Genomic DNA, 12,165 nt, shown 5'->3' with positions numbered 1-12,165 from the left:
CACCATTAGTTAGACTTGCCCTTGCACGTTTAATCGCCATGATATTTTGCAATGCAAGTTGCTGGAAGTGGGAGAGGGAAACAGTGCGGCGCTCTCTACAGGTCATCTGGGATCTGTGTGAACAGGGCAAATAGCTGTGTAAGTCCTTAACCTATCAGATTGGAGGACTGTGAAATGAACAGCGCAAGGACTGAGAAGGAAGTGTAAGTTAGAATGACAAATCAGGTACAGAAAGAGAAATAAAGAGAGGGAAAGAAAGATTCGATTAAGAGAGAGAGAAAAAAAGAGACAGAATGAAAAAGTAAAAATTTAAAAAAAAATCTCCAGCAACAATTAAAACCTGAAGGAATGAGACTCCACGCTTGTAATAGTTAATTTTCAGCGTCAGAGAGGTTGACTGGCAGTCATTAACACTTATCATATTGTTTAGACTGAAATTGAGAAGCCCCTACCTTTGTGGCGAGTTTAGTTCATATCTACCGCGTAAGTACATGAACTTCACGCCGTTCAATGCATTTGAATGGTGAGTCAGACAGAGAGATGCTGTTTACGCAAAGTTAACAGCGGAGCGGCACAACTCTGACAGCAACTTTCAGATCTTCTCTGTTAGCCTCACCGTTATTTTGATAGCAAATTCTGGGCCATTATATTGTAGTTATCTAGAATTAGCAACTTGCCAAAGATACAAAATGGCGCAAAGTATAGAGACCATTTTGATGACTTAGGACCTCAGTCTGGCAGCACTGCAACAGGTTTTAGTAACTGCTTTGTTAAGTGTTGAAAGATCATATAATAAAGAGTCTTAACAAATTTGTATTACAAATATTTCAATAGATTTTTTTGTAATGTGTTGAAATGTCTCCCTGAAAACAAAAACTGCTATTGTAACAATTTGAAGCTAATTTCAAGCATAATTCAGTCACTTTGCTCTTCCTGTTGTATTGCAAAGATGGACCATTTAAATAGTTGGAAACTAAAGTTAGGTTTTCTTACTGAACGAATTAGTAAGTATGTAACTACTGCAAGTAATGGAAGGTGTGGGAGAGATGGCAGGTTGGGTGACAGTAGCAAAGTATCCCAGATTCCTCAGGCACAAAAGGCACTGTTACTTTACAGTTGGTACTTTACAGTTCTGGTTCTGGGATAGCAACACCAAATTGATCTCCCTCCATTGCTCTTCCAGTTTTATATCTCAAGCCTGCTGCTGGCGTTGTGTAGGCCCATTGAAGGTTGATTGGTTACCTGGAGACCTGATCTCCTATTCCTGCAGGAGTGGAGTGTGCCAATTGTTAAGCAAGAGAGCCATGTGTTTACTTTGACCTAACTTTTTAAAAGCTTCCAATTACCAATTTAGTTGCTGAGCCGGTTCCCTGAGCCAACGTGCTTGCTTTATGATGCTATTTCGCATAATGATCCAAGCACATTGATGCACCAAACTGGATCAGTGTGTTTAACAGACCACTGGAGGAGGCAATTGATCCGAAAGCAAAACAAGTCATGGGCCTCCTCCTATGGGTAATCACACTGCCCACTATGGCACCAAGCCATAGAGACCAGAAAGATCCCAGTTTTGATCTACAGTCTGTGCTACATTAGTCAATCGCAGCTGGGGCTAGCCTAAGACTATCAATATTGGGAGGAGAAGAGAAAAAATATGCAAGATTTCTCCCCTGATTTCTGCCTAGAGACTCCATGGTCATTGGTGTGAGCAGGATCAGGATAAATGTGATACCCTTTGTGGTAGAAAAGCCTGCTGACATTCACCATCTAAAGTTTATATGTGAAAAATAGCTTCTTGCCTAAGTACTAGATGCCATAATCACATAATTGTACTTTAACATCAGTGTAAAGGATAGGGGAGCGCCCAGACCAATTGTAGCACTCATATTGCCCCAGCTGAAATCAGCTAACTCTGCACGGATCAGGGATTGAATCTGGGACCTTCCCAGTCTGACTGAAACAGTCGCTTACAGCCTTAATCAGCTTGGACATTTCCGGATATACCCAATTGCTCTGCTGCCATCCTAAGTTACAACTTTGGCCACAGCACTATAATGAGGCAGTGCTGCTGACTCTGAAGAAGTGGCAAACCACAACGAGAGGTGATGCTTGTCTGATTATCCAGAGGCAGCAACATCAGAGGCAGAAATTGCCAGCAGTAGCTGCCATTTTTTTTTTGTCTGCAAGCAGGCTCAGCTCAGCCAATCTGCACAAGCCAACAATGTTGTTATGCATTACTGATCTATACAGATCTTCCTCAGTGAGCAGGGATGGGCTGGTGGCTGGAAATGAAAATCACAATTGAGATTTGTAAACAACTGCAAGTCCGTAAGTTTTTGAGTTGCCATTTCTAATTGAAGTGGTCTGCAACATAAAGGGAACATCTGGTACAGGGAATTGTGGAAATGGGACCTTTAAACTAATATGGGCATGTTAGATTTCTACTTTTAGAAAATATATTCTATTCATTCTCCATACAGGGGTGGCTAATGGTGTCTGAAAAAGCTTCTTATTTCTTAATATTTTCTTAGTGTATGACTAAAGATTCTATTTTAAGGGAATGGTTGGTCTGCAGATCAAGGTGCAGCATATTTGTTAATAAAGACATCTCACATGTAAAATTAGATGGTATTAAGTGTGTACATGCTACACACACCGAAATCAGAGCTTTAGTTTCCATCCACCTTAATGATGCTAAGATGCGAGTAAAGTAACATAACTGACTCATAGCATCACCATGGTATGTCCATAGTCAATGTTGTGGAGATGCCGGTGATGGACTGGGGTTGACAATTGTAAACAATTTTACAACACCAAGTTATAGTCCAACAATTTTATTTGAAATTCACAAGCTTTCGGAGGCTTCCTCCTTCCTCAGGTGAATGTTGTGGAAATGAAATCCTCGAATCCTTCGCATTTATAAATCACAGAACAATACTCAATGTGGTACGCCTTTCCTGATCATTCTCTATCCACACAAGGATGCATGCTTCTCCAAGAAAGGTTTATTAACCCGCCCTTAGGCAGTGAGCTGCTGGCCTTTTCCTTTGTTTTATATCAAAAACTTTCTTTTATGAAGCTGTCCTTACATCAACTCATTCTAATACCGTTAGAATAGATACAACTACCACTTTTGGTGTAAGATTAATGCAAGGTACACATAGTAGTTAGACTGAGGGATGTAGCTCTATTTTCACTGACTGCGGTTAAGTCAAAGAAGAACAATTACTGTGTTTTCATTATCTCACAGCTTTAACTCCTAAACCAGTTATGTACAGATGCAATCAGATGGAATTAGCTCCAACTCGTGTAATTTTCAAATTGAAGCAGACATATTCTCCAATTCCTGCGCACATCCCCAAAACATGTTAAACAGCTCTGAAACCAAAATTCAAAAAGCACACGAAGCTTTGTCTCTGGCACAATTATAAGATGAACATGAGTAATGGACAATTTGTGCTGCTGATGAAGAAAATGTGAGTGCTACCTTGGAAAGAGGTCAATACCTGGAATCAACCAGTCATAACACAGCTATATCCCTTGGTGTACTTCTATTATATCTTCACACTAGTATGAAAACAACCTGTGTATTGATAACAGAGCTAAAGAGCTTTACCCCAGAGGTGCAGCATTCCCAGCAAAGAATTTCAATCCATGATTTTTTAGATTTTGGCACCACTGCTTGAACTACTTGAAAACATTTGTGTGCATTTCCTCTATGTCTCCACATTTGCTGTAGTCGATGCACAGGCGAATGCTCATCCATAACCATCTTTGTCAGTCTGTCTGTCTCTGGATACATTTAGACTGCAAATGTAGCGTCAGTGTGAGGCGCTATCATTTTGCATCAATGTTCCAATTATAGTGTAAATGCAACCTAAATCCAGAGTCTGGGCTCAACCTGACACCAGAGAAAGGAATCAACCCTAGTTAGCGTTGGCAGGCTATTGAACCTGCCTAATTCAAAACTCACGCAAACTTGTTTTCCAGCAGAAATCACTTGATAGCAAAAAGGAATTTTCTGGCTATTATGAAACACTGCAGTAACCTCCCCCAGCTTGAGATCAGCTAACTCAGCAAAGGCCAGGGATGGAAGTTGTGAGCTTCCTGGTCTATGTGGCCCAGAGCCACAACAGGTGTTGGATTTACCCACTGAGTTAACGCGGGCAGCATTTCATTCTGCTTCAATTAATTCCTGCCAGTAGACCTTGGGCAGTAGCCACTAATGTTAGATACAGAGATGGTGGTGATGTGAGCCCTGGACTCTGGATTTAGGTTGCATTTACACTATAACTGGAACACTGATGCAAACCCAGATATTTTCTGGGCTGTAACATCACAGTGATAGGCTGTTTTACAAAGGGAAAAGGAAAAAAAAATCAAAAGAAAATTATAATTTAACATTTGGTGCAACCAAGAGTTAGGGTTTTGATTATGACCAAAATTGGGTCAAAATCTGGATACAATTGTGTCCTGTCCTGCCAGCAAGCTAATAATTGCATTACTGCAATTACATTTGTTACCAAACATGAAACATTAACGTGGTAATGGCCATGATAGCTACTGTCTCAATTTAGTTTTTAATTTAAAGCCCTATAATCCCTTACTATACTGCAAGTTAAACTTCTACATCTGATTTGCTGAGGCAGAACAATTTTTTTTTATTATTCGTTCATGGGATGTGGGCGTCACTGGCAAGGCCAGCATTTATTGCCCATCCCTAATTGCCCTTCAGAAGGTGGTGGTGAGCCGCCTTCTTGAACCGCTCCAGTCCGTGTGGTGAAGGTTCTCCCACAGTGCTGTTAGGAAAGGAGTTCCAGGATTTTGACCCAGCGATGATGAAGGAACGGCGATATATTTCCAAGTCGGGATGGTGTGTGACTTGGAGGGAATTTATGTGCAGTTGTTTTCATTTTCAGTAGTCATGTGACAGTGGAGTGGAATTTCCTGTGGGAGCTTAATCGGGAAGTTATGCCCAAAATTAAGCCCATTCCTGCACCCATTTTGCCAATGTCAATTTACGTCTAGATTTTCTGCCAATCTCATTAGCATACACTGGAACATAAAAATCGGTGTAAGGAAGTGAAAATCACCATAAACAATCGGGGCCCGAGGAAAGCGTGGGACACACACCATATATTCCTTCTGAAAATTAATGTTTCAAGCCATCTAACTATCATTCATACTCATTAGGCACAGCATGTTTAAAAAGATGCAATCGTGGAAGCTTTTCAATTTTTAATGTGAAGCCGTAAAATGCATTGAAAGAAACAGAAAATACAGAGCAGGTCTCTGAGGATAAATTTTTTAAAAATGCTTAAAAAAAATCACAATAAAACACCAGTAAAATTACTTTGTTTCCTGCTGTACCTAAAATGCTGGCTATAATTTTACACCTGTTTTGAATCAGCATAATTGCAGAAAACTCATGCGTACAGCTTTTTAGTATGGAGCAGGGCTATTATAATGAGCCAAGATGCGTTTGGGCGCAGGGACGGGTGTAAAAGATCGAGGAAATTCAGGCATAGCGTAATCATGTGCAAAACACACTTGCGCCCGAGTTTCTTCAATCTTTACACTGGGTATTTGCTTTACGCTCTGATTACCCATGTCTTTGGCAAATATACAGGAAATTCCACCCCAGTGTCTGAATAAACCAACTAACCCAGTCAGCTGTCAGCACATATACATATATTTCTGCAAGGTACCTACTTGGGATGTGTAAACTGGTCGATAAGGCTGACCTTCTCTATCAGGTCACCGCCGATATTTCGCACCAAATCGTAGAAATCATTTTCTTCATACCCTTCTTGTGGAATCCAAAAAGAGATGTCATTTACTAATGGCGGGTATTTGCTAAGGGGCTGCAAAAAAAAATCACTTAGTTAAAAACATGTATTTTATTTAATTATTGTTAAACAACTTTAGAAAATAATTTTCAATTAGTTATATATGAACAGAAACTAATATTAACATTAATTTAGAGTTAGGAGATGATACTGTTAATTATATCATGTCACATATCAATTAGTGTTAATTGTTTTCAGGTGGTGTGTGTCAATTGGGGACTCTCTTGTATCCTTTTTATATGAGAGCTTATCTAGGGTGTGGTGTGTGTGTAAGGGGAATATCTGTGAATAAAGGCTTGGAAGCAACTAAAGACCAGGTTCTTGTATTCTGTCCTTCATCACTTGGCTATCCAATTTATAACAGATATATACTTAGAGGTTCCAAAAAAAACAAGGTAGTATGGCAATACAGTATATGGAGTAGTGCGATGCAGGTATGATCCCCACACCATTGAATTCCCTATCTCAGCTGTGTACTGATCAGAAAAACATTGCTCTATACTCACATTGTCTTTTGTGTTAGATTTAACAAACTGAGTGTGTTAATGTCTCTGTCACTGCATATAGCTTTCTCTCTCTTTTTATGTCTGTGTCTAAACTACAGTTTCTTTATCTGTATGCTTACCTCTGCAACAATGTGTACCGAGTTGTCAACATTGAGGAAAATTTAGGAATAACATTTTTAATCAGTAAAAGCATCACAGTTTGCAAACATATTTAAAGATATGGAACTGTGTTGTATGAAAGGAGAGAAGGTTAGCACTCCCCTTGATAAGGATGGAAGGGGCCCATGTGGCCTTACAACACACAAATGGTTAAGGCATTGCCACCTACTTAGTGGCATCTAACCATGTTTACTTTTAAATGACAGACTTAAAAAGAGGTCACCTCTTTAAAACAAAAGGAACGATAGCCACTCCTAGTAAGTAACACGCCAGCTCTGTGTGTATGTGTCTGTGGCTCACATGCTTTATATTACTATAATAGTTATGTACAGTGAAACCTGTAAATTAAGGACACCTAAGGGACTTGCATCAGGTATCCTTTATTTGCAGGTGTCCTTATTTTCAAAATGGTCGTTGTATGTACGGTAAACCGGATGAGTCAAATATCCCGGGATTAGCTGTCTCTCCTGCAGCATTCCTTCTTTTTTTCACCCTCACCTCGGATCATGCCTAATTCTGGAGCTATGCCAGCAGGGTGTGATTTCAGTTAATTTCCTGTTCATTGGGTTTCCCAGTTTATTGCCATCTTGGGGTCCTTTTCTAGTGAGGGAGGGATGTCCTGATCCTGGGATTTGCTATCTTGGCAGCCTGCAAAAGGTAACGTGACTGCTGTAGGCCGGAGTGCCTGGGCGATCCCAGCCAAATTGGGGGGGTGGGATTAATGTCCTGTACACCCCTGTTCCAAGACTCCCTGCTAATGTTTGAAGTGCTGGGGGTGGGTGGAGTGAGATGTGATGTTGCCCGGTGCAGTTTCCGGCTTTTGTCGAATGGGGAGCTCTTTTTTTTAATGCGTTCATGGGATGTGGGCGTTGCTGGCAAAGCCAGCATTTATTGCCCATCCCTAATTGCCCTTGAGAAGGTGGTGGTGAGCCGTCATATTGAACTGCTGCAGTCCATGTGGTGAAGGTTCTCCCATAGTGCTGTTAGGTAGGGAGTTCCAGGATTTTAATCCAGCGACGATGAAGGAACGGCGATACATTTCCAAGTCGGGATGGTGTGTGACTTGGAGGGGAAGGTGCAGGTGGTGTTGTTCCCATGCGCCTGCTACCGTTGTCCGTCAAGGTGGTAGAGGTCGTGGGTTTGGGAGGTGCTGTCCGAAGAAGCCTTGGCGAGTTGCTGCAGCGCATCCAGTATATGGTACACACTGCAACCACGGTGCGGTGATGAAGGGAATTAATGTTTAGGGTGATGGATGGGGTGCCAATCAAGCGGGCTGCTTTGTCCTGGATGGTGTCGAGCTTCTTGAGTGTTGTTGGAGCTGCACTCATCCAGGCAAGTGCAAAGTATTCCATCACATTCCTGACTGGTGCCTTGTAGATGGTGGAAAGGCTTTGGGGAGTTAGGAGGTGAGTCATTCGCCATAGAATACCCAGCCTCTGACCTGCTCGTAGCCACAGTATTTATGTGGCTGGTCGAGTTAACTTATTTGGTCAATGGTGACCCCCAGCATGTTGATGGTGGAGGATTCAGTGATGGTAATGCCATTGAATGTCAAGAGGAGGTGGTTAGACTCTCTCGTGTTGGAGGTGGTCATTGCCTGCCACTTGTCTGGCGCAAATGCTACTTGCCACTTATCAGCCCAACCCTGGATGTTATTCAGGTCTTGCTGCATGCGGGCACGGACTGCTTCATTATCTGAGGGGTTGCGAATGGAACTGAACACTGTGCAATCATCAGCGAACATCCCCATTTCTGACCTTATGATAGAGGGAAGGTCATTGATGAAGCAGCTGAAGATGGCTGGGCCTAGGACACTGCCCTGATGAACTCCTGTATCAATGTCCTGGGGCTGAGATGATTGGTCTCCAACAACCACTACCATCTTGCTTTGTGCTAGGTATGACTCCAGCCACTGGAGAGTTTTCCCCCTGATTCCCATTGACTTCAATTTTACTAGGGCTCCTTGGTGCCACACTCGGTCAAATGCTGCCTTGATGTCAAGGGCAGTCACTCTCACCTCACCTCTGGAATTCAGCTCTTTTGTCCATGTTTGGACCAAGGCTGTAATGAGGTCTGGAGCCGAGTGGTCCTGGCGGAACCCAAACTGAGCAACGGTGAGATGGTTATTGGTAAGTAAGTGTCGCTTGGTAGCACTGTCGACGACAACTTCCATCACTTTGCTGATGATTGAGAGTAGACTGATGTGGTGCTAATTGGCTGGATTGGATTTGTCCTGCTTTTTTGTGGACAGGACATACCTGGGCAATTTTCCACATTGTCGGGTAGATGCGGGTGTTGTAGCTGTACTGGAACAGTTTGGCTAGAGACGCGGCTAGAGACTTGGAGCACAAGTCTTCAGCACTTTAGCCGGGATGTTGTCAGGGCCCATAGCCTTTGCTGTGCAATCCCAGAGATAGAGCGGTTTCTCAGCTGCTATGGATGCTGGGTAAAGAGCTCCCCATTCCACAAAAGCTGTTTTTCACCTGCTGTCACCTCGCGCTGACCTGCGTGTCCCGTGTTTTAAATTGTAAATGGTCATGGTGCATTGAAGGCTGTCCGAAGTTCATAATTTGCAAGTGTCCGTGGTTTCAAGGTGCAGCTTGTATCTGTTACAATGTAAGTTATTTGGGACTGTCAATAATTGTCCATTTTTTGCAGGCGTCCATTTATACAGGCTTCACTGTACTTGTATATGTTTCTCTGTCTCTCATTCAGTGTACAAAAAGGATGCCAAGATTCATACACATTCTTCTGAGTCAGGTACCTATTTTATATATTAAATCAGTTGAACTATCAAATTCTAAATTGGCTGGATGTACCTCAGTCCTTTGAGACCTGAACCAATTCAGACATGAAGTGAACATACACTTGGATCTCCATTTCTGAATCTTGCTTGCTCAGTGAAACACTGTATGGTGTTTCTTTATCCTGACTGCCTTTGTCCACTATGTCTATAAGTAAAATATATAAACTAAAAATAAAGGGTGGGAAGGAAGAATCAAAAGATAGGCGGAAGATGTTGGTATGCTTCTTAGTGAATACTTTGCGTCTGTCTTCACAAAAGAGCGGGACGATGCAGACATTGTAGTTAAGGAGGAGGAGAGTGAAATATCGGATGGGATAAACTAGTGAGAGAGGAAGTATTAAGGGGATTAGCTTCTTTGAAAGTAGATAAATCACCAGGGCCGGATGAAATGTATCCCAGGCTGTTAAAAGAAACAAGGGAGGAAATGGCAGAGGCTCTGACCATCATTTTCCAATCAACACTGGATTCAGGCGTGGTGCTGAAGGATTGGAGAACTGCTAATGTTGTACTGTTGTTTAAAAAGGGAACGAGGGATAGACCGAGTAATTACAGGCCAGTCAATCTGACCTCAGTGGTGGGCAAATTATCGGAATCAATTCTGAGGGACAGGTTAAACCGTCACTTAGAATGGCACGGAGTAATCAAGGACAGTCAGCATGGATTTGTTAAGGGAAGGTCGTGCCTGACTAACTTGATGGAATTTTTTGAGGAGGTAACAAGGAGGGTCAATGAGGGTAGCACATTTGATGCAGTCTACATGGATTTTAGCAAGGCTTTTGACAAGGTCCCACATGGCAGACTGGTCAAAAAAGTAAAAGCCCATGGGATCCAAGGAAGAGTGGGAAGTGGCAGGGAGCAAAGGGTATTGGTCGACGGGTGTTTTTGTGACTGGAAGGCTGTTTCCAGTGAGGTTCCGCAGGGCTCAGTACTGGGTCCCTTGCTTTTTGTGATATATATTAATGATATGGACTTAAATGTAGGGGGCAAGATTAAGAAGTTTGCAGATGATACAAAAATTGGCCATGTGCTTGATAGTGAGGAGGAAAGCTGCAAAGTGCAGGAAGATATCAATGGACTGGTCAGGTGGGCAGAAAAGTGGCAAATGAAATTCAATCTGGAGAAGTGTGAGGTAATGCATTTGGGGAGGGCAAACAAGGCAAGGGAGTACACAATAAATGGGAGGATACTGAGAGATGTAGAGGAAGTGAGGGGCCTTGGAGTGCATGTCCACAGATCCCTAAAGGTAGCAGGACAGGTAGATAAGGTGGTTAAGAAGGCATATGGAATACTTTCCTTTATTAGCCAAGGTAAGGAATATAAGAGCAGGGAGGTTATGCTGGAACTGTATAAAACACTGGTTAGGCCACAGCTTGAGTACTGTGTACAGTTCTGGTCACCACATTACAGGAAGGGTGTAATTGCACTAGAGAGGGTACAGAGGAGATTTAAGATAATGTTGCCAGGACTGGAGAATTTTAGCTATGAGGAAAGATTCGATAGGCTGGGGTTGTTCTCCTTGGAACAGAGGAACCCAAGGGGTGATTTAATTGAGGTGTACAAAATTATGAGGGGCCCAGATAGAGTGGATAGGAAGGACCTATTTCCCTTAGCAGAGAGGTCAATAACCAGGGGGCATAGATTGAAAGCGATTGGTAGAAGGATTAGAGCGGAGCTGAGGAAATTTTTTTTAACCAAAGGGTGATGGGTGTCTGGAACTCACTGCCTGAGAGGGTGGTAGAGGCAGAAACCCTCAACTAATTTAAAAAGTACCTGGATGTGCACCTGAAGTGCCGTGACCTACAAGGCTACAGACCAAGTGCTGAAAAGTGGGATTAGGTTGGGTGGCTCATTTTCAGCTGGCGTGGACACGATGGGCTGAATGGCCTCCCTCTGTGCCACAAATTTTCTATGATTCTATAGTTTGCACACGTGGCAGTTAACATGCCTGTGTGTTGCTAATTTCATTTCAGTGGTCCTGTCTATTTTCTCTCACATAGAAAACGTGTAAAAAAATTTTTAAAAAGTTGCCCCAAACCTCAATGACTTTAAATCAGCTCAGTGTGGCCTAATACCTGCCGATTTATACAATATAATATTCTTCTGATCACTCCTTTTCTAACTTTGTTGTGTTAATGAGGCTAGGTCTGACACACACAGATACACACACCCAACCATCGCACAAATGAGCCTTCTTTCCAGGAGTCTCAATAACAATGACATCAGGTCAAGTCTGCTATCGCTGTTGCACTGGCACAAACTCTGCAATTTGTTTTTTTTTAACCTGTTGTGCATTAATTACTGCCTGTCTTCTACAGCTCACAGTGCCCTAATTAGAAGCCCTTGGACGGATTCATTTCAGTAGGCAGTGTATCCAGCAGCAGCACTGCAATAGTAGCAACATTTCAGAGAAAAGGCATGATTGTTCAGTAGTCCTAAGAATGCACTTCTCAGAATTCAGATTCAGGAACTTCTGAGTTAAGAGGCAATAGTTATATTTACAGGAGCAATCCAAGATCCACAATCCATTAGCACTGCTTTAAAGTTGCAATATCTCTTTTTCTGGCAAGTTAAGTGAGTATGAAATGGGGAAAATAAGAAAAAAAAATTTGAATAACGATTCATATAACATTCATACAATAGAAAATTCTGTTTCAAACCAATTCATTGAAAATGTTCCTAATTTTATCTACATGATAAACATTATTCTGTATGCCAGATGAGATGTAGAGGATAGCAAATGGATGGATATCTGTGAATTGTGAGACAAAAATCCCATCCAGATGTTGGTGGCAGTTTTCAGATCACATTCTAAACTATGGAAGGAAAGTGCATGGACTTTTGTTGG

General features: G+C 42.1%; 1 protein-coding gene and 1 non-coding gene across 7 annotated transcripts in view; one reads left to right on the top strand and one right to left on the bottom strand.

Moving 5' to 3' along the window:
• Positions 1-12,165, bottom strand: part of fars2 (phenylalanyl-tRNA synthetase 2, mitochondrial) — a 475,406-nt gene that overhangs the window by 119,074 nt on the left and 344,167 nt on the right. For all 6 annotated transcript variants that reach the window (XM_068001781.1, XM_068001784.1, XM_068001785.1 and 3 more), the window contains one exon: positions 5,713-5,864. In XM_068001781.1, the coding sequence (XP_067857882.1) occupies positions 5,713-5,864 (152 nt within the window). The remainder of the gene's footprint in view (positions 1-5,712; positions 5,865-12,165) is intronic.
• On the top strand, positions 6,583-6,709 carry LOC137300460 (U6atac minor spliceosomal RNA). The gene has a single exon (XR_010958100.1). It is a non-coding gene; the product is annotated as a U6atac minor spliceosomal RNA (small nuclear RNA).

This window comes from Heptranchias perlo, chromosome 2, assembly GCF_035084215.1.
Source record: "Heptranchias perlo isolate sHepPer1 chromosome 2, sHepPer1.hap1, whole genome shotgun sequence".
Taxonomy (NCBI): Eukaryota; Metazoa; Chordata; class Chondrichthyes; order Hexanchiformes; family Hexanchidae; genus Heptranchias; species Heptranchias perlo.
Note: the sequence above shows the minus strand (reverse complement) of the source record. Positions and strands in the feature narration are given on the sequence as shown.